At 39.7% G+C, this 25,999-nt stretch overlaps 1 protein-coding gene across 1 annotated transcript in view; it reads left to right on the top strand.

Annotated features, from left to right (window-relative positions):
* UVRAG (UV radiation resistance associated) overlaps positions 1-25,999 on the top strand; it is a 161,972-nt gene that overhangs the window by 67,396 nt on the left and 68,577 nt on the right. The window contains 6 exon segments of the mRNA XM_038403606.2: positions 1,006-1,111; positions 2,447-2,573; positions 6,527-6,611; positions 7,130-7,217; positions 8,200-8,260; positions 13,585-13,750. Of these exon segments, the coding sequence (XP_038259534.2) occupies positions 1,006-1,111; positions 2,447-2,573; positions 6,527-6,611; positions 7,130-7,217; positions 8,200-8,260; positions 13,585-13,750 (633 nt within the window).

Genomic DNA, 25,999 nt, shown 5'->3' on the forward strand with positions numbered 1-25,999 from the left:
TTCCATCCCTTGCACTGAGGCAGGACCAAGTATACCTACACCATCCCTGACCGATTATTTTGAAAACTCCTCCTATGCTTTGAGAGCATGGAGTATTGGAAATTTCCCATGTTCTGTTCCCTTGACAGATTAAAGCTAATGTGCCTTATTCTCAGTCACTTTACACCCCATGTAGATGCTTACACCTGTGCAAAGTGAATATAAAATCCTGCTATTCTGCAGGATCCTTTCTGAGCCAAATTGATAAGATGAACTATCTTGTAAAGCAAATGTTTTCTTATAGCCATAAGTATGGCCCCGTTCTACCAGTTGCTTTATAGTATTGGTGAGTTAATTAAAGCTAAATTATGTGCCTTATGGGAAGTATTGACATGTTTATCTTTTCAGAGTCTGCTCCTCTTCTCCCAAATAGTATTGAAAGTGCTAGATTCCCCTATGGTACTTTCTAGTACTCTGGGAAGGAGTATCTAACCCTTTTTAAACTTGTTTTGCCATTGAATTCCTTCACAGTTCGTTTAACTTCTAGTTAAAAATCGATTCAGCAGTATGTGGTGAGTGCCCATCTCCCCTCCTGCTAGCTAGTTTGAGGGGTGCTGAAAATGTAATAACCACCCCATAATATCCAGATCTTCATCTGTTTAGGTCTCACAACTTCCAGTCAGCTGTGGCACAGTGGGGGCTCCCCTGTGACAGCCCATTGTGTCCCACTTACCTAACCTCCTGTAGATGAAGTATGAAGTTCTGTGATGCGAGTCTCAACCTAGCTAATGGGGAGGATATTTGACGCACATGGCAGAGTTAAGACCGTAGGGGTACATTTTGGACATCTAATTACAAAACCTCAGTGTCTAAAGAGACCATTGGTATTCTTCCCCTTTTAAATAGGAGTCAGTAGTTTTTGGGTTCATACTGCTTCTGCTGTTTGGAGTAACCAGTATATTCATTACAAGGGCACATTATATAAAATATATTTCATTCCTTCTATAACTTGTGTTTTATTTTCAGGCTTCATAGAGCCCAGTGTGCAATTAAACAGACTCAGGTAACTGTTCAGAAAATAGGAAGGGAGATTGAAGAAAAACTGAGACTTACATCCACAAGCAATGAACTGGTAGGCTTTGACATTCAACTTTGAAATCTTACTCTTGCAGACTTCCTTAAAAGAATGCAGTTAAATGATGCCCAATGGACACACAAACATCTTTTAAAACTTCAATATAAAACACCCTTTACATTTAATATCAGCTATTTTGAATGGAAACTTATCTGGAAAGTGCAATGTATTGGATTTTGGATTGCATCTACATTACCGAGAAAGGGGAGGGATTAATAGGTCACTTAATGTTTACACTGCTAATGCGTAAACATCAACTGTATAATGAATACAAAACATTTGCCAGCAAAAATAAAATTTTAGAGATTGGGATTAATCTACCAGTGGGGGGAAAAAAAGTGTGGTGGTTTCTAGTTGTTTGGGTTGAGTCTAATAATTGTACTAATTTGCAGCCCAGTCTTTTGGGCTCAGCGCAATGCGTAGAACAACTTCCGACACACAAATGACACTGCCATTATAAATATTTACTATGATTCAGTTATAGCTTTGTGCTCTTGTCCTCTCACTGGCTTTTAGAGAGAAGCAACATATTAGCACTAATTTCTCCAACAGAAGAGCTGAGCTCAGTTCAGAGCTGTGAGCTAATATAGCCAAAACTGTTCATGGTGACTTCATTTAGAAATTTATATTGGCATCCATTGACAGGCTTCTGGCGCCTTGTATCCATTTAAAAAAAAAATCATTTTGTGATGTGCTAGGTCCTGGACTGAGAATGCTGAACTAATTTCAGTAAGTGTCTCAAACTAGGCAAAGGTTTTGACAAAACATGGAATATCCATGTTTAATTCTGTTTTCTTAACTATAGAGTGGGTGAAAAGTAATTATTCATTTTACTCACGTGACAAATGTTGTTTAGATTCAAAGATTTGGTGTATATTTTGATGAGTGGCTCTTTCAAAATTTGGTTCATTGTTTTTAATACTGATACCTTGAAGCTGTGCAGTGTTTCTAGCTGTCTTTCCATATGTCGTATGTACAAATATATTCCCTACAGGTACAGATACTACTGTGCAAAGACGTATATAAAATATATATACTAGACGTAGACAAAGCCAGACTTGATAGGCTAGTTTTCGGGAAATGATGCTATCTCCATTGATACCTTTCCTCTGCTGCCCTCGAAGCATATTATTGTGTGCATGTTCCCTTTTTAAAAGAAAAAAAAATCAATAACTGAAAATCCTATTTGTAACTATAATTTAGGCATGGTTTCTTGGCAACGGGTTAGCCCAACCTTTGGTGCTGCCAAGGAATGCACATAATTGAATTGGTTACTGTGTTTAATTCAAGTAATCCTTTCAGTATATTTATTGATCTTCTTTTTTTTTATAGAAAAAAAAGAGTGAGTGTTTACAGTTGAAGATTTTGGTGCTTCGGCATGAGCTGGAGAGGCAGAAGAAGGCACTGGGTCGAGAGGTGGCCTTATTGCATAAGAAACAAAATATGTTACTTGACAAAGGTGAGTGCAGAATGAAAGGAATTTTCCAGTGCCAATATTCACAGCTCCCTATCCAAAAGGCCAAGTAGCCTTCTTTGAGAGCATGAAAACTACTACAAAAGTGATATACCTTCAAGTCAGCGGCACTGCTATGGGTAGCCGTATGGCCCCCACGGTTATGCTAACATTTTTAGGCTGACTTAGAACAACGCTTCCTCAGCTCTCGTCCCCTAACACTCCTACTCGACTTGTGCTACATGGATGACATCATCTGGACCCATGGAAAAGAAGCCCTTGAGGAATTCCACCATGATTTCAACAATTTACATCCCACCATCAACCTCAACCTAGACCAATCCACACAAGCGGTCCATTTCCTGGACACTACTGTGCTAATAAGCGATGGTTACATAAACACCACCCTATACCGGAAACCTACTGACCACTATACCTACCTACATGCCTCCAGCTTCCATCCAGGACACACTACATGATCCATTGTCTACAGCCAAGCTCTAAGATACAACCACATTTGCTTCAGTCCCCTCAGACGGAGACAAACACCTACAAGATCTCTATCAAGCATTCTTAAAACTACAATACCCACCTGCTGAAGTGAAGAAACAGATTGACAGAGCCAGAAGAGTACCCAGAAGTCCCCTACTACAGGACAGGCCCAACAAAGAAAATAACAGAACGCCACTAGCTGTCACCCTGAGCCCCAACTAAAACCTCTCCAACGCATCACAGATTTACAGCCTATCCTGAAAATGATCCCTCACTCTCAGATCTTGGGAGACAGACCTGTCCTCGCTTACAGGACAGACCCGCACCCTGAAGCAAATACTCACCAGCAACCACACACCACACAACAAAAAAACTAACCCAGGAACCTATCCTTGCAACAAAGCCCAATGCCAACTCTGTCCACACTTATCAAGTGACACCATCATAAGACCTAATTACATTAGCCACGCCATCAGGGGTTCGTTCATCTGCACATCTACCAATGTGATATGTGCCAGCAATGCCCCTCTGCCATGTACATTGGACAAAACCTGGACGTCTCTACGCAAAGACTAAATGGGCACAAATCTGACATCAGGAATCATACCATTCAAAACCAGTAGGAGAAACACTTCAACCTCTTGGCCACTCAGTAAAAGATTTAAGGGTGGCGATTTTGCAACAGAAAAGCTTCAAGAAACTACTGGCTTGAATGAATATGCAAACTAGATCCCATTAACTTGGGTTTGAATAGAGACTGGGAGTGGCTGGGTCATTACATATATTGAATCTATTTCCCTAAGTTAAGTCATCTCACACCTTCTTGTCAGCCGTCTAAATGGGCCATCTTGATTATCACTAAAGTTTTTCTCCTGCTGATAATAGCTCATCTTAATTACACTCACAGTTTTTATATGCAACTTTCCGACTCATCTGTATGTGTATATATATATTTTCTTACTATATGTTCAATTCTAGCATCTGATGAAGTGGGCTGTAGCCCACGAAAGCTTATGCTAATAAATTTGTTAGTCTCTAAGGTGCCACAAGTATTCCTGTTCTTTTGCGGATACAGACTAACACTGCTGTTACTCTGAACACTTCATCTTGTATATTTAGCTGGATTTCCCACTTTAAAGTAATGCAGCCATATGTGACATCTTGAGTCCAAAAGGCTTGCACTTAGCCTGTGCAAGCTCTGTATAAAAGAATTAAGTCACAGCATACCAGAGTGATATTAGAAGATGCAAGTGAAATGACACCAAAATACTTGTCCGATATCAGTCATGCCCTAACAGCTAAAAGCACATAAGATTGCTCTATGTGGCGCTCACACCAAGAAAGTTATAGAATCATAGAACTGGAAGGGACCTTGAGAGGTCATCTAGTCCAGTCCCCTCACACTCATGGCAGGACTAATGATCTAGACCATTCCTGACGAGTGGTTGTCTAACCTGCTCTTAAAAGTCTCCAACGATGGAGATTCCACAATCTCCCTAGGCAATTTATTCCAGTGCTTAACCACTCTACTGTTAGGAAGTTTTTCCTAATGTCTAACCTAAACCCTCCCTTGCTGCAATTTAAGCCCATTGCTTCTTGTCCTATCCTGAGAGATTAGAAAAACGTTTTTTTCTTTCTTCCTCCTACTTGTAACAACCGTTACATACTTAAACTGTTATCATGTCCCCCTCTCAGTAGTCTTTTTTTTTCCAGACTAAACAAACCCAATTTTTTTTCAATTTTCCCTCATATGTCGTTTTCTAGATCTTTAATTTTTGTTGCTCTTCTCTGGACTCTCTCCAATTTGTCCACATCCTTCCTGAAATGTGGCTCCCAGAACTGGACACACTACTCCTGTTGAGGCCTAATGAGAGCAGAGTAGAGTGGAAGAATTACTTCTCATGTCTTGCTTTCAACATTCCTGCTAATACATCCAGAATATTTGCGTGTTTTTTTTTTTTGTTTTTGTTTTTTTTTTTTTGCAACAGCGTTACACTGTTGACTCATATTTAGCTTGTGGTCCACTATGACCCCCCAGATCCCTTTCCGCAGTACTCCTTCCTAGGCAGTCATTTCCCATTTTATGTGTGCAACTGATTGCTTCTTCCTTAATAGAGTACTTTACATTTATCCTTATTGAATTTCATCCAGTTTACCTCAGATCATTTCTCCAGTTTGTCAATCATTTTGAATTTTAATCCTATCCTCCAAAGCACTTGCAACCCCTTCCAGCTTGGAATCATCAGCAAACTTTTTACTCTGTATGCCATTATCTTAAATCATTGATGAAGATATTGAACAGAACAGCATGACTGATCCACTGATGAATACTCTGATAAATACACTGATAAATAAATAAAAATTGCTAATGGCTCAGATATCTCCTCAGTCAGCTCCTTGACTATTCTAGAATGTATTTCATCAGGTCCTGGTGACTTGAAGACATCTAATTTGTCCAACTTACTTTTAACGTGTTTCCCTATTTTAGCCTCTACCTTATTTTCACTGGCATTCACTATGCTGGACATCCAATCACCACCAACCTTCTTGGTGAAAACTGAAACAAAAGTCATTAAGCACCTCTGCCATTTCCACATTTTTCTGTTCTTATTCCCCCCCATTGCGTAACAGGCTTATCCTGTCCTTAACTCCATGCTTAATCCAAGCAGTTAGCAATATCCAACATATACTACAGCAACGTCACAACACTGTAAGTGATGGTGTAATAACACCTCAAATTAAATTAGTCAAGGATGAGGGATTACTAACATTGCAATAATGCCTAGGTTTCACATTATAGAGCCAGACCCCATTCTACTAGGCACAGTACAAAAACAGTCCCTACCCCAAGAAGCTTACTATCTAAGTAAATGCTTTAACATTCTGTCTGTTGGTACAGAATAAAGCATATTGTTAATATACTATATTAACACTAAGTGCTGATCTCTTTTTTAAAAGATCTATGGACTGAGCACCACAAATAAAATAGTTTTGATTTGAGCATGGGACTTTACAGTAGATTGAAAAATAGGACATTCAAAGAATATTGATACTCTAAAAATAGAGGGGTGTGTCTTGGTAACTCTTATCCTTTAACTCTCCTCTTATCCTTAACTCTAACAGTAGAAATAATTGAGCTACTTTGTCTGCATACCTCTGTAACTATGGAGATTGGCATGGGCAGGTGTCAAAGGAGAACTAGGCTTTGCCATTGGCTGTATTTGGTTGTTGTACAGTGTGTGTGGACTGAATCCCTCCCTTTACTGGGAGGGAGGTGTGTTTTTTACAGCTATTCACTCTTCTTTCATATGGCTGCATACTGTGGAGAACATGCCTAATGGTAACTGAAGAAATTTGTGTACCCAAGCTTGTATCTAATTTTCGGAAGTGTTCCAGTATTGAAGCTTGAGTCAATTCACTGGATATACAATGCTGTTAAGTGGTTTTTAATCGTTTCTGTTCTTTAGGAAATGCATTTGAGACTGAATACCAGAGGCTTCAAATGCATAAAGAATCCCTGCATGAGTTGAGAAAAGAATGCACTGCTAAGAGGTAAAGGCACCCATGATTCCATTCATCATTTTAATCTGTAATTGGAAAGAGGGTCTTGTGATTTAAGGCATTTGGACTAGAATCACAAAATCATCTCCCTCAGTTCTTGTGTGACTGAATCTCTGCATCAGTTTCCTTATCTGTAAAATATGTAACTATGCTCCCTTCTCCTGTCTTGTTTAGCTTGTAAACCTTCTGGAACAGGGATTGTGTGTGTGTGTGTGTGTGTGTGTGTGTGTATACAGAGCATAAGATGATGGGGCCTTTAGGTGCAATTGTAATATAAATAATTGCTTTAACACTTAAAACTGGTCTCTCAAAATTGAAAAGGGTACAAGTAATACGTCGGCATGACCGAAAATTACAAGCCAACATTGCTTTCTATCAACTTTGCAGTTGGGATATCTGGGACTTGCTTTTTTGACAAGGGGGTAGGAGGATGTGATTCTTGGGAATGGTGGGGGTTGATAGTGCAAAGACTTTGAGGTCACTAATGATCTTGGTTTTTCCCCCTAAAGAGAACTGTTCTTGAAGACCAATGCACAGCTGACCATTCGATGCAGACAGTTGTTATCAGAGCTTTCCTATATTTACTCTATTGATTTGGTAAGTTTCTAACTCCTTAAGAAACTGGCTGAATTAGAATGAACTTTTTGTCTGCCAGATGTGCGCTCTAGCTGCTTTCAGAATAAAATGCTTCTCTTCCACACTGTTGAGCTTCATGCTCATGTAAATTTCTCTCTCCTGTTTCTTTTCTGATTTTTTTACTTTGAATCTGACAGTGAGCTTGTCTGGCAGGGACTTCATCTACTCTGGTGTTCCTGCCCCTCTCTCAGTCACTGGGGTTCCGATTTGGTAATGTTTGCCACAGAACTTCTCCCTGTTCTCTTCACACATCCCAGCCTGCCCCTGCTCTCCCTCTCTTCCCTTGTCTTGCTGCAGCAATTTCTTTGGAAATTGTTGCCACCACTGTAGTCAGGCAAATGAGTCCAAAGAAGGCCTGGTGCATGCTTGGACTGTCAGTGTGTCATCATTCACACTGAATTATTTGTCTAACTTAGATTGTAAATGACACAAGGAAAGGACCCTATTGTGCTGCACTGTAACAAGATACTGCTGCCACCACATGGTAACTTAAACTTGAACCTCTTGTGGTGGCATATGAAATGGCAAGTAAAACGGATAGTGAGAGCACAATAGAGTAGCTGATGATCATCTTACCAGACTTCATTAACTTAGCTAACCTTTTGACATACTAGGCAAAAAAAATGCTCATCAGAAGATTGAGGTCCAACATTCTTTGCTCAACATAAGTTTAAGATGATTTTGGAAGTTCTGTTGGATGAAAGTGAATCCATTCCTGTTTGAGAATTAGTCTTCTCAAAATATTTTAAATTTAATGTTGAGTGAGAGACTTTACTCTGAATTTTATTTTATTTTGAATTTTTCATCTATGTTAACTGATGCTTTACAAAGTCTCTGTGGTCTGATTTTAAAATGCCTCTAAGTTTTGCTTGGAATTGCAACTTCTGTCTTATTTTTAAATGTACTATGTCCCATTCTCATTTTCTGCTGTTCAAATCCATAGAACGATCAAAAGGATTACTTTGTCTGCGGAGTCAAGCTGCCTAATTCTGAAGACTTTCAAGGTAGCTGGCTGTTTCTTTCATTTAGTATCTAGAGTTGTGATGTTACTTTAACATCTCATAGGGCAGACTTACCATTTTAGGAGCCACAGTCCACTTTTGGAGACTGATTGAAAAATTTAGACAAGCAGACAGTTCTGATCTAATTTTCAATCCTTGTTCACCTCTGAGTTGAGCTAGCTGGGACTTTGATTAAACATTTGTCACTGAAAAAGCTGATTTGTTACAACCAAACTGTTTTTGTGGGAAAGGGTTGATTCGAGTGAATTTGTTGACTTAGAACAAATGTTGAAAACCTTCAGAATTGTCAAACATACCATTTCATCATTTTCTAAATAAAGTTGTGGGTGGGTTTTTTTGGTTCAAAACAACTTTTTAGTTAAATTTCAAAACTGTATTTTTAAAAACTAAAAACAATAAAGGGTGACATCTAAATGTTTCAGAATCTCAAAATGAAACATCAGTCTGATCAAAATATAATTTATTTTGCCAAAATTTGAGGTTTGTACTGGATAAACAACTTTCCACTGAAATTCTAGTCGTGATGAAGGTGACGACATTTTGAAGATTATCTTTTTATCACAGTTGCCAACTTTCATGTGGTAAATAAGCTCCCCGACTTTCACAATAAACCAAAAATCAAGCTAGTCCCATTTCAAAACAAGCCAATCCAAAGCTGTGTGACAAGATCCCGCTGGTCCCCCAGTCTGGGACTGTGGTGGGCCCGCAGTGCACCCCGACTCTCTCCTTGCCTTGCCCCTGCTTCCTGGGCCAATCAAAATAAGTAACAAGCTACAACAAGCCAAAACTAGCCAACAAGCAACTCTTAAGCCAAAAACAAGCCCAATTTCTGTGGGTTTTTTTTTTTTCCCTCATGGGTTTGTCTGCTTTTTATGCTTTTACACCCCAGTAATCTCCGATAAAACTAGCTCCACCTCTGATTTCTGCTGGAGACACAAATAGTGCACGACAGTCCTTCCTTCTGGGGCTTCCCGCAGACTCAATGTTGTCACCACAACCCAGTCTTGCTGAAACTTTGGACATTATTAGGTAAAGACCAATCCATTGCTATGAGCTGCTTCTCTCAAAGCCTCCACATTCTGAAAGAATATTTTAAACAGAACTATCTAGTTGTGGTTTTTAATAGGTGCCAGGAAATGCTTCAGACCTTGAGTGCTTAAAACCCAACCCCCAGTGAGGCACAAAATGGAGCAAATCACACTTTTAATCAGGCAAAAATAGCTAACTTGGGTTACTCACAACATTCAATAAACAGATAAAACTAGAAGGAAATGTTGTTGTTTTTGGCTCATGGGAGGTGCTGAAATACTACTGTGATGGGGACATATACAAGAAATTGGATTCTGAGCTAAAATTACATGACACCATATGTCCTGGTTAATCCTTATATACTGACTAACCTCTTTGTGCATACCCACACAAATATTTTAGCTCTAGATTTCAATATGTTTATCTATTTAAAAAAAAAAATCGTTCTAGCTCGCTGTTCATAAAACAATATTACACCAAATAGGCTTCATCAAATGCATACATTCCTATCTTGTTTTGGCAATGCTATTTCAGTTGCCTTTATAGCAATATTTATAATATATCGTAAGTGCATCTGCAGATGTTCAGTATGGCATGTGTTTTTTGTCTTTGTATGCCTGCCTCTAACACCTGTGTAAAAAAATCAAAAAAACCAAAACTTGTGCCGTTATCTATACAAGTATTTGAAAATTAGAATGACTAAATTAATAATTACCTTTAGGAACTCTTGCCTCAGCCTTTTGTTCAGTCTGGTAGGGTGTTGCCTCAGGAAAAGAAAAACATGAATTCAGGTAATAAACATAAGCTTGGCCATAGTGGGTCAGACCAGTGGCCCATCTAGCCCAGTATTCTGTCTTCCAACAGCAGTCATGCCAGATGCTTCAGAGGGAGTGAGCAGAATAGGACAATTCATTGAGTGATCCATTCCCTCTTGTCCATCCCAGCATCTGGCAGCCCACAGTTTAGGGACACTCAGGGCATGGTTTTGCATCCCTATCCATCTTGGCTAATAGCCATTGATGGACGTATCCTCCACAAACTTATCTGATTATTCTTATAACCTAGTTATGCTTTTGGCCTTCACTACATCCTCTGGCAACGAGTTCACAGATTGACTGTATGTTGTGTGAAAACTACTTCCTCAAGTAGTCTCTATGGGTGCATGCATGTTAGTTAGTCTTGTGCCCAGCCATCGTGTTATAATATTGCATGGGCAAACCACCCTCAGTTCCTTCTTTACTGCAAAGCTCCATAGCAGAGAACAAGGCTGCCTAATGTATGCATCGGCTGAACGGACATTGCTATGAGAATGTCCCATCAAAGGTGTGGTAGCAACCTAGAGTGGCACACTCATAGGGGGACACAACTCAACCACAATTACTGCACAGAGTGAAAAAGAAAAGGAGTACTTGTGGCACCTTAGAGACTAACAATTTTATTAGCATAAGCTTTCGTGAGCTACAGCTCACTTCATCGGATGCAACTTGCAATTTTTATGAAGATTGTAATAACTATGTGGGTGAAACCAGACAATCATTCCACTCTTGAATGAACCATCAGTTTGTTTTTAAATCATTTTCCTTTATCACTTGTGGTGAACACTTTCACAAAGAGGTCAGATGTAGAGTGATCGATCAGTCCTCATCTCAAAGGAAACCTTCACAATGCTCTCAAAAGATGAGCATGGGAACTTAAATTCATAACTCTCTGCTAGACACTAAAAATCATGGACTGAACAGAGATTCTGGATTTATGGCTATTACAGCAATCTGTTTACTGGCTAATCCCCTCTTGTAGCCCTGTGACTGCCGAGGTGTTAATGGGCCACTTTACTTTGAATGGTCCTTAGAATGGTCCCTAACTACTTATGCTAAACAATCTGTTCTACCTTGCATTTAGCTGTGATCTTCATAGTACCTTTCCCAGACCTGAAAGAGAGCTCTGTGTAGCTCGAAGGCTTGTCTTTCTCACCAACATTAGTTCACCCACCGTATCTTTCTAATAACCTGGGACTGACTTGGCTACAACTACACTACATACATCTTATAATTCTGTTCTTTAATGTAGTTTCAACCAATTGACCTAGTTTTGAAGTTAGGCTGACTAGTCTGTAATTGCCAGGATCACCTCTAGAGGCGTCTTTAAAAACTGGCATCCAGTCATTTGGTACAGCGGCTAATTTAAGTAATAGGTTACATACCACAGGTGGCAGTTCTGAAATTTCATATCTGAGTCCTTCAGAACTCCATTGACACCTCAGTAGGGGACAATTCCTCACATTTGCCTTCTAAAAGAATGGCTCATGTGTGGGAACCTCCTTCACATCTTCTGCAGTGAAGTTGGGTGCAAAGTATTAATTTAACTTCTCCGTAGTGGTCTTGTCTTCCTGAGCGCTCCTTTAGCACCTTGATCGTCAGTGGCCCCACTGGTTGTTTGGCAGGCTTCCTGCTTCTGATGTACTTAATTTTTTTTTGGCCTCTTGGTAGTTGCTCTCAAATTCTTAATTTGCCCTGCTTAATTATACTTTTACACCTGCCTGAGTTATGCTCCTGTTTTCCTTGACTTCCAATTTTCAAGGATGACATTTTTGCCTCTAATGGCCTCTTTACTCTGTTAGCCATTGTGGCAATTTTTGGATCCTCTTACTATTTTTATTTATTTTTATTTATGTGGGGTATACGTTTAATTTGAGCTTCTATTCTAGTGCTCCTGGCTTCTTTGGTATTCTTCCCCCTCACAGGGATGTTAAATCCAATTTCATTATGGTGGTTATGTTGTCACCTGTCCATGACAAATATCCATGATTAAAATCGTAGCCTTAGTCATAACTTATTGGTGCTATCCTGAGAGACTGAGTCCTTTCAAGTTTTGTCACAAGGAATTAGTCAGCCTGCCCTGCTGCATACTATGCACTGAGTGAGTGGAAATAATGAAATATTGATATTTGAACTTGGGAAAATATTATTATCTGATTTCTTGCATGTTAGCATAGTGTGTTAGTGGACAGTTAGGTTAAAATAAAATCTGAAGTCCATGATATTAGAGTTCTTCTGTAATGAGACCCATGTTTGCTGCAGAGTTGAATCCCTTTGTACAGAATAATTCCTTGGAATGGGTGGTGTTTTTTTAAATCTCTCATAAATTGCCTTATTGAGAGCAAGGTATGATTTCATAGATGTCACAAAGGACATAAAATTAGTGTTTTTCCTTCCTTGTTCAGGTCCTCATGTATTTCAGTTAGGGTCACTAGAATTTCTGTTGTCATTGGAAGGGATTTGGGCTGGCTATATCTTCTTTACAGCTATTCATAGATTCATATGTATTTTTTTAATAAGCTAGAAAATAGGACGAAGGTATAGCATGAAAAGTTTAAAATTGCCTTCAAAAGGTTAATTCCTTTTTGTAGAAAAGGAGTTAGAGGGTGGGGCAGAAAAGCCATAAATAAATCTTCACTGGAGGTAAGTTAACTTTTAAATACACAATTTCAGATCCCCCCTGTCATTTGCTGAATAAATGTGAAACTTTAACCTTCTAAAACAGTGTTTAAAAATCAGTTCCTCCAATTACTGGCCAATACTAGAGTTCAGGCCCTGGGATTCAATGTCCCTGCCCAATAGTTGATCTCCCTAATGCCTAAAGCAAGGTAAGAATGCACCTTCTTTCTCTGCTGTAAGTGTTAGTGAGTCATCAGCTGCAGCCAGAGAATTGCAGACCCCTGAAGACTTGAATTCTGGCCTAGGGAAACTATTTCCCTTGCCGTTCGAAAGTAGAGGAGTAGGGTCTTAAACTGCAGGCTCAAACTATCACCTATCTGATGTCACCTTTCAACACAAGATGCAAGGAATGGACAAGAGATGAGCAGATTTAAAACCAGGAGGGGTTTTCACCATTAGCATCAGAAAATAGCGCCTCAACCACTATTTTTAAAAATGTTTAAACACTCTATTGGAAATGCAGTACCTCTTTCTATTATTGACTGTTTAAGTGTGCTATTATCTCATCGTAAACATGTCAGAACCATGCATTGTAATGTGTGATAGAATAAGCTTAATAATACCACTAAGATTTCTGTAAGATGCTTGCAGTCTTATTTTATCTTTCATTAAGTGTGCAGCTGTTAAATCATTTAATAAAAAATATTATTTTCATCATGTGTAAGTTTTTACTGTTGGTGTAATATGGACATCCTTCTCATGCTAAATTTTCATTAATACACTTAAAATATTTACCATATCAATAGAATTCAGTTGGGTAAAGAAGTTGCTTTTCATTAACAGCAAAAGATGATGGAAGCATTGCTGTTGCCCTGGGCTACACTGCACACTTGGTCTCAATGATTTCCTTCTTTCTACAAGTGCCACTCAGGTATCCCATAAGTCACAAAGGTTCCAGATCTGCAATCAAAGATAATATCAACGACAAACTGACAGAGAAAGAGCGAGAGTAAGTAGTCTTCTTCATATGTACTTTCTAAGAAAGATGCAGCATCTTAACTAGGCAAGAAGGTTGATGGAGGTTAGATTATTTTTAGTGCCCAAGTCAAGGGTGGCAGTTTCTATTGCGGTGTCTGAATCCCATGTGAATAGGATTAGGTTGAAATTTATAGCAGATTAGACTAGTTTATGTAACTTCATTTTAGTTGTTAGTTTAGGGGAGCAATGGGGTACTCTCTTTACTTTTTAATTAAATTTCAGTTTTGTGTGGTGAAATTTCATTGTCACACATGTAGACCAGACAGACTATATAGTGAATTTTAAGTTTTAGAATATTTTTGCATTTCTTAGTCTGATCCATACTCAGTGCTCTGTAACCAGCAATGGATTCAATACAACAAATGTCTGTTGGTTTATTATTGTCGTTTGTTCACTATCCTGTGCCATCAAAATCTTAATTCCTGCAGTTCTTTCACACACTTAGTCAAGGTTGCTAGGTAATATAACTCTTAGTGAAATAGGGAACTACAGTATTACCATTAGAAAACCTTAGCACTAACAGAAAATGGCCAGTTAAAGAATTCATGTACTTGAATTCTCTGACCCGGGATACTTTCAGGTAATGACCCTGACGTGAAAATTCACCTTGCACAAACAGCAACATTATCTTTGACCCACAGGGTGTGTATATATGAAACTTCTCAACATACACATCACTAATACAAGTCTACCTTGAACTATGTAGAATATATAATGCATTTCATTATAGCCGTACGGTTGACCCACAATATATACACTAGACATGTAAGGTGAATTTTCACATAACTGTTTTATATTTGAGCATGTAAACTTTAAGGGTAATAAAATGGTCTGCTCTTTTTTCTCTGTGTACTGTGAGCTGCAAAGTAAAACTTACAGTACTACTGACTCTGGTGCTCTTCATTCTGTAGTCAGCACATACAAATAACAATGGAGGTGTAGCACTTAGGCAAGATTGAAGAAAAGGCTAAGGGGAATGCTGCTGTGCTTGCACTTAGGAAACATTGTCTAGACAAACTGTCTGCATTGGCACGGGGGAGGAGAGAAAGGGGATAAGGAATGTATCCAAATTGACATTAAACTCATTGGAGTTGTAATTTTTTAACAAGCCATAGTTTAGTGTGTGGATTACACATTAAACAGAATTCGTATGTAAATATTAGTAGTATGGGCGAGCTGCAGACTCCATCCAAGATGGATGGGCCCTACAGTGCTAAGGCACTGTGTATCTGATTTCTCAAAATTGCTTAAGTGATTTAGGAGCACATGTCCCATTGAATTCAGTGACTACACATAATAAAGACAGACCCTGCTTCAAAGATCTTACTATTTAAACAAAGGGTGGGAGAAGAATAATTATCCCCATCTTACAGTTAAGGGAAGTGATACAAGTGTAGTAACTTGCCCACGGTCATCTGGGAAGTCTGACAAAGCCTGATGTGAATTCAGATCTCCTGAGTCCTACTCTAGTTCTTTAACCACACAACTGTCCTTTATCCAGATTTTAATTAGGGTAGAGAAGCAAATACTGTAGCTGGCTTTCAACAGAATTCCCATGCAAGTGGGAAGAACTGTGTTTAAAGTCTAAACCAATTTCCTTCCATCCTTCAGACATCTGCCAATAGGACTTAAAGTTCTTCAGGTCATGGTGTTTTGAGTTTGAGCCAGTTGTACTCAATCAGATTATTTATCTAAGTGATTATTTTCCCCCTAGCGCTCATGAATTCAACACTTGCGTTCCACAATATGTTTCCAAAGAGGGAGAGATTTAGTTTGCAGTACTCCAAAAACACACTCTGGTGTTAACCCTTCTCCCAAGATATTCAGTAAGCTCTATTCTTCCTTTGTTGGCCCTGTCCGAGGTCCTAAGAGTCAACCTCCAATATTGGAGGGGCAGATTAAGAAAAGATGAGACCTCTCTGTCTTGCCATCTTTCTGGGCACTGCAGTCTTGGTAGCTGGCACCACTATACTTAGTTTTAGTATCTTAACTTGCAATTACTTTCCCTCTGCCCTAGCTGCTTCCTTTTCATACGCGTCTAGTTGAAATACATGGTGATTAAATGTGCAACAGAATCCAACACTTAGTGTGTGTTTAGTAGGCTTTTATTAAGACAGCTGTTAAACTTCAGTGCAAGGTATACTATAGAGTAATTCTGGTATGGCTTTCTTCATATGTGGCAGATGTAATACATAGCACCCCTTGTTGGCATCACATTTAGGGTGACTCATTAAATGTTTGGCTTGAAGAGGTTCTAATTTAGATTCTCATTTTACTTTGGGCTGAAACTTTACGTGTAGTATCAAAATGAAGAGTTGTTAAAAGGTTCTGTTTCAAGGATGGGGAGATATTTGTTACATTAATTTAAAAAAAAGTTTTGGTGGTTTGGATTTAGTCTATTTAAAAACTTAATACTATAACAGCAACCTAATGGATGGAAGTAATACTTATTACAAGTTCCTAAAATAAACTTTCTAAATAGTGCCTAAACACTTGCATGATAAACCTGTTTCTCTTGGGTAAATATGCATTCTAAAATGCATACCCACTATTTAATATAGCAAGCATCTTGGCAATTGCAAATAAAGTACTTTATTTCTTAAAGTGGATGATCCAGACCATTTATGGTCTTCGGAAAGTATGAGTCTATACAATAAGCAGGAGGCTACAGGGTTGACCTAACACTTATATACCTCCCCAACTACTAGAGATGAAGTATGAAAATATCAGTCACTGGTCTTCAACAAAGAGCCAACTTTGAAATCAGAAACAGAAGTGTTAAAGCTATGGTGTTTCCATGATGTATTCTAACTGCTCCCTCCTTCATATATTACATACAGTCTTGTAATATTGTGTCAGCAGATAAGTTTCCTCACAGAAGTTTCTCAGTCTCAGTTTATAAAACTGTCTTGCCTCAATAGTTTTAGAAAAGAATGCAGTTTTCATTAAATACCTCCATAAACATTTCTTCAATAGTGTCTTTCAACAATCATCTTGAAAGTACAGAAAGTTATTTTAAAATAAAGAGCCCTAGGCTGCTTGAAGTTTGGACTCAAGTTATGTATCCTTTGTTTATTTGGATTGGACTGTCTGCCTAAGATTTTAAGCTTCTAGGGATAGTATGTTTTTTCTTCTCTCCAGTGTCCGCCATGCTGATGGTGCTGAATAAATAACCAATTTAAACTTCTTGGCACTACTATGATAAATAGCAGCACAACACTTTCTCTCCTCTACTTGTAGGTGTGCTTTTAATCCATAGCTTTAATATTTGTCACATATATTCTAATACTTGCATGTAACACTTCCATTAGCCTGCTTCTAGATTTTATAGTAGCACCTGACTTCCTGAAAAGTACAGGAGGTTTTTTGTGCTTTTTTTCTTTGTACTAGCTCCTGGATCTAGCTTTCATTTCTATAATTATGTCATGATTGCAATAGCATCTAGGTGTCTCAGACTTCTTTTTTTAATAAAACGTATCATTGTATGAATGGTAGTTCATCTGACCACAATTTTTAGCCTAATAGCTACCTTTGCTAGCTAGGAGCCCATAGATTTCAAGGAAGATACCTCAGTTCAGTTCTCTCCCTCTTCATGATTTTATATGTGGTTATAGCGTATAGTGCCTCATTCACAAGATGGACAGTGCTCTGGAGAGAACCAGGGTTGTGTAGTTAATGAAGCTATTTGTAGGACCTCAGTCTCGTTTGTTGCAGAAGCTGGATGCTGTGTGGTGAATGAGGTAAAGAATGGTCTCTTGGATAAGGCAGTTGAATGCTACCCTGAAGAACTGGATTCTGTCCCTGCCTCAGCCATAGGGTTTTGTGTGTCATTGGACAATTCCATTCACCAAAACGTCATACACTAAAAAAGAGGAGCACAGTGAATCTAAATGGACATCCCTGGGGCCTGATTTACAGAAGTGTTAACTTGCAGCTGAGGTCACTGGGAATGCTGCTTTATAGTTATGTGGTGAGGGCACCGTTGGGTTGATTGAATAGTTCTCAAATCCAAAGCCATGTGCCTAAAGAACCCCATTCACCTCCTGACTAGACCTAAACCCCTTGGTTCCCTTCCATGATCTTGAGGGAGGCAGGAAGTAACCTCAGAAACAAAAGTGTTCAGCAATAAACACATCTGAGCGCAGATAAACCCTCAGTGAGTATTGGGGGGGGCCCTATAAGAAATCACCCATACACCTCCACTCTCCAACACCTGAATAAACAGGTTAAAGCTCTCTCAGCTGATTGAGTTCAAAACTTCCCAGTGTAAGTCCAAAACATGGTCTCTTCCAGCCATCGTGGCAGTTGCTGGTGCTTGGGCACAGTGCAAACTTGGAGTGCTGAGTTCCGACCTCTGCTGCAATGTCAGGCAGATCCATCCCTGTGGTTACTGTGCTGATCAGGACTCTTCTGGGTCTAGGCTGCTGTCTTACCCTGGTTGTAGTCATGCCCCAGCCTGCTTAGTGGGCTGATCCCCTTAGCTGCAAGTTCAGACTGTTTGTTGCTAGTGGAAGCAGTCATCCCAAACAGCAACATGTGCTGAAGCCTTAGCCTGTTCTTTCTAGCCCTCTGCCAAGTGATTGGCCCAAGGGCAATCAGATGGCCTGCAGCCAGTCCTGCCTTTAGTATGGAGTGGCAGAAACCCTAGGCTGATGAGGAAAGATGATGGTACAAATAGTAAGAGACAAGTATCATTCCAATTTAATTTAATTTAAAAAGGAATCCTATAAAAAGTGGAAACATGGACAGATTACGAAGGATGAGCACTAAAAAGCTAGCACAAGCACGTAGGGACAAAATCAGAAGGGCTAATGCATTAAATGAGTTATACCTAGCAAGGGACAGAAAAGGTGATAAGATGAGGTTCTTTAAATACATTGAGCCAAGAGAATGACAAAGGAAAGTGTAGGGGGAGGAGAACTAATGATAGACAACATCAAGACGGAGGAAGTGTTTCATGCCTATTTTGCTTCAACCTTGACTAAAAAAGTTAATGGTGACCAGATTCTTAACACAATTAATATTAACAAGAAGGGAGAAGGAACACGAGCCGACCCTCTAGGAAAAGAAAAATTTAAAGAATGTTTAGATACATGTGTCATAGATCTGGAAGGGACCTCAAGAGGTCATCTAGTCCAGTCCAGTCCACCGCACTCAAGGCAGGACTAAATATTATCTAGACCATCCCTGACAGGTGTTTGTCCAACCTGCTCTTAAAATCCCCAATGATGGAAATTCCACAACGTCCCTAGGCAATTAATTCTAGTGCTTAACCACTCTGACAAGAAGTTTTTCCTAAAGTCCAACCTAAACCACCCTTGCTGCAATTTAAGCCCATTGCTTCTTCCTATCCTCAGAAGTTAAGAGCAACAATTTTTCTCCTTCCTCCTTGTAACAACCTTTTATGTACTTGAAGACTTATGTCCCTTCTTGGTCTTCTCTTCTGCAGACTAAACAAACCCATTTTTTTCATCTTCCCTTATAGGTCATTTTGTTGCTCTTCTCTGGACTTTCTCCAGTTTGTCCACATCTTTCCTGAAATGTGGCCCCCAGAACTGGACACAATACTCCAGTTGAGGCCTAATCAGCACGGAGTAGAGCGGAAGGATTACTTCTCGTGTCTTGCTTACAATACTCCTGTGAATACATCCCAGAATGTTGTTTGCTTTTTTTGCAACAGCATGACACTGTTGACTCGTCTTTAGTTTGTGATCCACTATGACCCTGGATCCCTTTCTGTAGAACTCATTCCTAGGCAGTCATTTCCTATTTTGTAAATGTGTGCAACTGATTGTTCCTTCCTAAGTGGAGTACATTGCATTTGTACTTATTGAATTTCAACCTATTTACTTCAGACAATTTCTCCAGTTTTGTCTAGATCATTTTGAATTTTAATCCTATTCTCCAAAGCACTTGCAACCGCTCCCAGCTTGGTATCGTCCGCAAACTTTAAGTTTACTCTCTATTCCATTATCTAAATCAAAGATGAAGATTTGAAAGAACCAGACCCAGAACCTGCGGGACCCCACTCATTTTGCCCTTCCAGCATGACTGTGAACCACTGATAACTACTCCCTGGGAATGATCTTCCAGGCAGTTAGGCACCCACCTTGTTGTATTTCCCTAGTTCGTTTATGAGACAGTCATGCGAGACAGTATCAAAAGCCTTACTAAAGTCAAGATCTACCACATTTACTGCTTCCCCACCTATCCACAAGGCTTGTTACCCTGTCAAAGAAAGCTATCAAGTTGGTTTGACACTATTTGTTCCCGATGAATCCATGCTGACTGTTACTCATCACCTTTATTATCTTCTTGGGTGTTTGCAAATTGGTTGCTTAATTATTTGTTCCATTATCTTTCTGGGTACAGAAGTTAAGCTGACTGGTCTGTAATTCCTTGAATTGTCTTTATTTCCCTTTTTATAGATGGGCACTGTATTTGCCCTTTTCCAGTCTTCTGGAATGTCTTCCATGACTTTTCAGATATAATTGCTAATGGCTCAGATATCTCCTCAATCAGCTCCTTGAGTATTCTAGGATGCATTTCATCAGAACCTGGTGATTTGAAGACATCTAACTTTTCTAAAGAAAAGGAGTACTTGTGGCACCTTAGAGACTAACAAATTTATTAGAGCATAAGCTTTCGTGAGTTACAGCTCACTTCATCGGATGCATTTGGTGGAAAAAACAGAGGAGAGATTTACACACACACACACACACACACACACACACACACACACACACACACACACACACACACACACACACACACACACACACACACAGAGAGAGAGAGAACATGAAACAATGGGTTTATCATACACACTGTAAGGAGAGTGATCACTTAAGATAAGCCATCACCACCAGCAGGGGGGGGAAGGAGGAAAACCTTTCATGGTGACAAGCAGGTAGGCTAATTCCAGCAGTTAACAAGAATATCAGAGGAACAGTGGGGGGTGGGGTGGGAGGGAGAAATACCATGGGGAAATAGTTTTACTTTGTGTAATGACTCATCCATTCCCAGTCTCTATTCAAGCCTAAGTTAATTGTATCCAGTTTGCAAATTAATTCCAATTCAGCAGTCTCTCGTTGGAGTCTGTTTTTGAAGCTTTTTTGTTGAAGTATAGCCACTCTTAGGTCTGTGATCGAGTGACCAGAGAGATTGAAGTGTTCTCCAACTGGTTTTTGAATGTTATAATTCTTGACGTCTGATTTGTGTCCATTCATTCTTTTACGTAGAGACTGTCCAGTTTGGCCAATGTACATGGCAGAGGGGCATTGCTGGCACATGATGGCATATATCACATTGGTAGATGCGCAGGTGAACGAGCCTCTGATAGTGTGGCTGATGTGATTAGGCCCTATGATGGTATCCCCTGAATAGATATGTGGACAGAGTTGGCAACGGGCTTTGTTGCAAGGATAGGTTCCTGGGTTAGTGGTTCTGTTGTGTGGTGTGTGGTTGCTGGTGAGTATTTGCTTCAGATTGGGGGGCTGTCTGTAAGCAAGGACTGGTCTGTCTCCCAAGATCTGAGAGAGCGATGGCTCGTACCCAGGAACCTATCCTTGCAACAAAGCCCGTTGCCAACTCTGTCCACATATCTATTCAGGGGATACCATCATAGGGCCTAATCACATCAGCCACACTATCAGAGGCTCATTCACCTGCGCATCTACCAATGTGATATATGCCATCATGTGCCAGCAATGCCCCTCTGCCATGTACATTGGCCAAACTGGACAGTCTCTACGTAAAAGAATGAATGGACACAAATCAGACGTCAAGAATTATAACATTCAAAAACCAGTTGGAGAACACTTCAATCTCTCTGGTCACTCGATCACAGACCTAAGAGTGGCTATACTTCAACAAAAAAGCTTCAAAAACAGACTCCAACGAGAGACTGCTGAATTGGAATTAATTTGCAAACTGGATACAATTAACTTAGGCTTGAATAGAGACTGGGACACACACTGTGTGTGTGTGTGTGTATAAATCTCTCCTCTGTTTTTTCCACCAAATGCATCCGATGAAGTGAGCTGTAGCTCACGAAAGCTTATGCTCTAATAAATTTTAGTCTCTAAGGTGCCACAAGTACTCCTTTTCTTTTTGCGAATACAGACTAACACGGCTGCTACTCTGTAACTTGTCTAAGTAATTTTTGACCTGTTTTTCCCCTTTTTACACTCTGCTCCTACCTCATTTTCACTGGCATTCACTATGTTAGATGCCCAGTCGCCACCAACCTTCTTTAGATATACACAAGCCTGCAGGGCCTGATGAAATCGTACTTAAAGAACTAGCTGAAGCAATCTTGAATCATTACCAGTTATCTTTGAGAACCGATGGACTGGGGAGGTCCCAGAGGATTGGAGCAGAGTGAACATAATACCTATCTAAAAGGAGAAACAAAGAGGACCTAGGGAATTATAGACCAGTCGTCCTAACTTGGATAACTAGATTGTAAGCACCTAGAAGATAATATGGTTATAAGTAATAGCCAACATGGATTTTTAAGATCAAATCATTCCAAACCAGCCTAACTTGTTCTGCTGGCCTATTGTGTCCAGTTCTGGGTGCCACACTTAAAGATATGGATAAATTGGAGAGTTTAGGTTTTCCGAACTTTATCATTTTTGTTACTCTTCTCTGAACTATGAGGAAAGGCTTAAACAAAACAAAAAAAACCTAGGCATGTTTAGTTTTGAGAAAAGAGTGAGGGAGAACCTGATAAACCTTCAAATACATTAAGGGCTGTTTATAAACAGGATGGTGACTAGTTGTCTCCTTGTGTCCAAGTAGTAATGGGCTTAATCTTCAGGAAGGGAGATTTAGGTGATAATAGGAAAAACTTTATAACTATAGTTAAGCGATGGAATAGGTTTCCAAGGGAAGTTGTGAAACCTCCATCATTGGAGGTTTTTAAAGACTGGTTAGATCAGTGGTTTTCAAATTTTTGTACTGGTGACTGTGACGGGCTGGATCACAGAAAGCCCTTTGGGACTGCCACCTGATGTGCCTAGAGTACCTCTGAGACCATTTTCTTTGCCAGCTTGGGACTTCAGTACCTTGCCTTGTTTGAGCCAGACACGCTTGCCTGCTGCAAACACAGAACCAAGTCTGAACCACATCCCCCACAAGCTGCAGGCTTAACTGAAAACAGCTTAAGAAGTGCTCCTGTCTCCAGCACTCAGATACCCAGCTCCCAATGGGGTCCAAACCCCTAATCAGTTTACCCTATATAAAGCTTTTACAGGGTAAACTCATAAATTGTTTGCCCTCTAACACTGATAGAGAGATGCGCACAGCTGTTTGCTCCCCCAGGTATTAATACTTGCTCTGGGTTAATTAATAAGTAAAAAGTAGGATTTACGTGGTTCCAAGTAATAACAGACAGAACAAAGTAAATTACCAAACAAAATAAAATAAAACACACAAGTCTATGCCTAATATAGTAGGAAACTAAATTCACGTAAATCTCAACCTCGGATGTTCCAATAAGCTTCTTTGACAGACTAGCCTTCTTCTAGTCTGGGTCCAGCAATCACTCACACCCCTGTAGTTACTGTCCTTTGTTCCAGTTTCTTTGATGGCCTCTCCACCCCAAAGGATATCTCTTGAGCCAGCTGAAGACAAAATGGAGGGGTTTCCAGAGTCTTAAATAGATTTTCTCTTGTGGGTGGAAACCCCTTCCCCTCTCCTATGCAGAATCCAGCTCCAAGATGGAGTTTTGGAGTCACATGGGCAAGTCATATGTCCGTGCATGACTCGGTTCCTTACAAGCACATGCCACGGTTTCCTGGAAAGCTCAGATGTGGACTGGTGTATCTTCCTTGTTAGCTTAAATGTTTCTTGATTGGGCACTTACTGAGAATAGTCTTTTTTCTCAAAAAGCTGACCAACTGCTTCACTGAGTCTACTTAAAATCAAACAAATACATAGCCAATATTCATAACTTTGAATACAAAAATTATACATGCATAGAAATAGGATGAATATATTAAGTCAATCTTAACCTTTGCAGATGTATGTTAAATGGTATATCTAGCATAAAACATGTGTAAATAGGACACAACTGGAATGAGCATATTTCTATCCAGCATTATGGAGTGCAGTGTCAGTGACCCCTTTCACATAGCAAGCCTCTGAGTCAGACTCCCCCTATAAATTAAAATCACTTTAATATATTTAACACTATTCTAAATGCTGGAGGCAAAGTGGGGTTTGAAGTGGAGGCTGACAGCTTGTCACCCCCACTCCATGTAATAACCTGGTGACCCCCTGAGGGGTCCTGACCCCCAGTTTGAGAACCCCTGGGCTAGACAAACATCTGTCAGGGATGGTCAATGGTTCCTTGGTTCTGCCTCAGCCCAGGGCGCTGAAGTAGATGACTTTTTGAGCAGTTGTACTATTCTATACCTTTTTATTAATTTTTAAATAATTTCTATAAAGCCATTTTAATTGTTAGCCTTGTTAGTGGAAATACTCTGCAGTAACTGTCAAAGTAGTTGGAGTGAAAGTGCAGAAAATGACATAAATGGAGCTAGTTGGAAAAAAAATTAAAGCATTTTTCATTAGAATTTGCCAGTTCATCAAAGTCAAAAGGTTGTGTGGAGACAGGTTTTGACGAAATTCCATCGGAAAGTAGGTGGATTTCTTATGGAACCCACCCCCACTCCCCACCAGGCTGGTTACCTGCCAGTTCACTCACCTGGCTCCTCAGTATCTCTCTTCATGGGCTAGTGGGAAGATGAGAGCCCCAGGCTTCTTGGCAGCCTGAGCTCCCAGGGCCAGGGCTCCCAGTAGAGTTGGGCAGTGGACAGTAAATCCATTTTGTGGAGGATTTCTAAATGATTGGGTTTTGTTCCAAATTGAAATGCAACCAGCATTCAAAATCCTCCAGAACAGAATTGCCGTTCTCCACCCAGCTATAGGCATAGTATTCCTTCATAAAACATTTAAAAGAGAGGGAAAAATAGCAATCTTTCCCAAAAGTGGATCTATGAAATCCCACATTTAAATAAGAATTGCTGTGACCCACTTAAACGTAATTCTTAAATTATACCATAATCAAAGCAATCAGATTTTGAGGCTCAGAACAAATAAGCAAAGATTATAGCAATTTTAAACTACTCAAATTTTGGATTTAAACTACTCAACTTGGGGATCTGGCATTCTTGGATATTTATGGATTGTCTGTCTTTTAACAGGATTGGGCAGACTATTTCCCTAGCCGTGGGAGGACATTAGGTTAGTTGATTTAAGACCAGAATTCGCCCTCATTATAATTGAACATAATTTGATAGGCATGTGTGAGGCACGGTTTCCATGCAGATTTTTTTTTTTTTTTAAAAAAAAAGGGCGACTCTAGATGACTGACTCTCCGTTCAGTTATGCCGTTGATTCCACTGGAATCAATGGAATTAAACCAGTTTCTTGTCTTGCAACAGAGTGGAGAATCGAGCCCAATATTTTTGTTCTACGTAGCCTACCATATAGTCAAATCTTTCTGAAAAGAGTTCAGTAATGGAGCAAAGCTATTAATTTACAACAGAACACAAGTCTAAATGGGTGGATGGGAGGGTGAGGTCAAAATCTAGGGGACAGATACAGATTTTGTAATTGCAAAAAACATAGTGATGTGGGGTTCATTTTTTATTTTTGGAGGACTCTACTTTTGTGAGGCAGATAGCTAGAGCTGAGTGAGTGATTCCATGCATTACATCAGTTAATATAGCCTGTTCACTTGACAGCTGCTAGCTCACTATTTTTATCTATTAACTTCTGTGAATTCTTGGTCTCATCTTGTTGAGCATTCAGTATATGTTGGTTAATTTTGAGTGGCCACATAGATAGAAAGCAAAAAGAAAAGGAGTACTTGTGGCACCTTAGAGACTAACAAATTTATTTGAGCATAAGCTTTCGTGAGCTACAGCTCACTTCATTGGATGCATTCAGTGGAAAATACAGTGGGGGAGATTTATATACACAGAGAACATGAAACAATGGGTGTTACCATACACACTGTAACGAGAGTGATCAGGTAAGGTGAGCTATTACCAGCAGGAGAGCGGGGCAGAAAAAACCTTTTGTAGCGATAATCAAGGTGGGCCATTTCCATCAATTGACAAGAACGTCTGAGGAACAGTGGGGGAGGGGGGGCGGGGAATAAACATGAGGAAATAGTTTTACTTTGTGTAATGACCCATCCACTCCC

The sequence above is a fragment of the Dermochelys coriacea genome, chromosome 1 (assembly GCF_009764565.3).
Source record: "Dermochelys coriacea isolate rDerCor1 chromosome 1, rDerCor1.pri.v4, whole genome shotgun sequence".
NCBI classification, from domain to species: Eukaryota; Metazoa; Chordata; order Testudines; family Dermochelyidae; genus Dermochelys; species Dermochelys coriacea.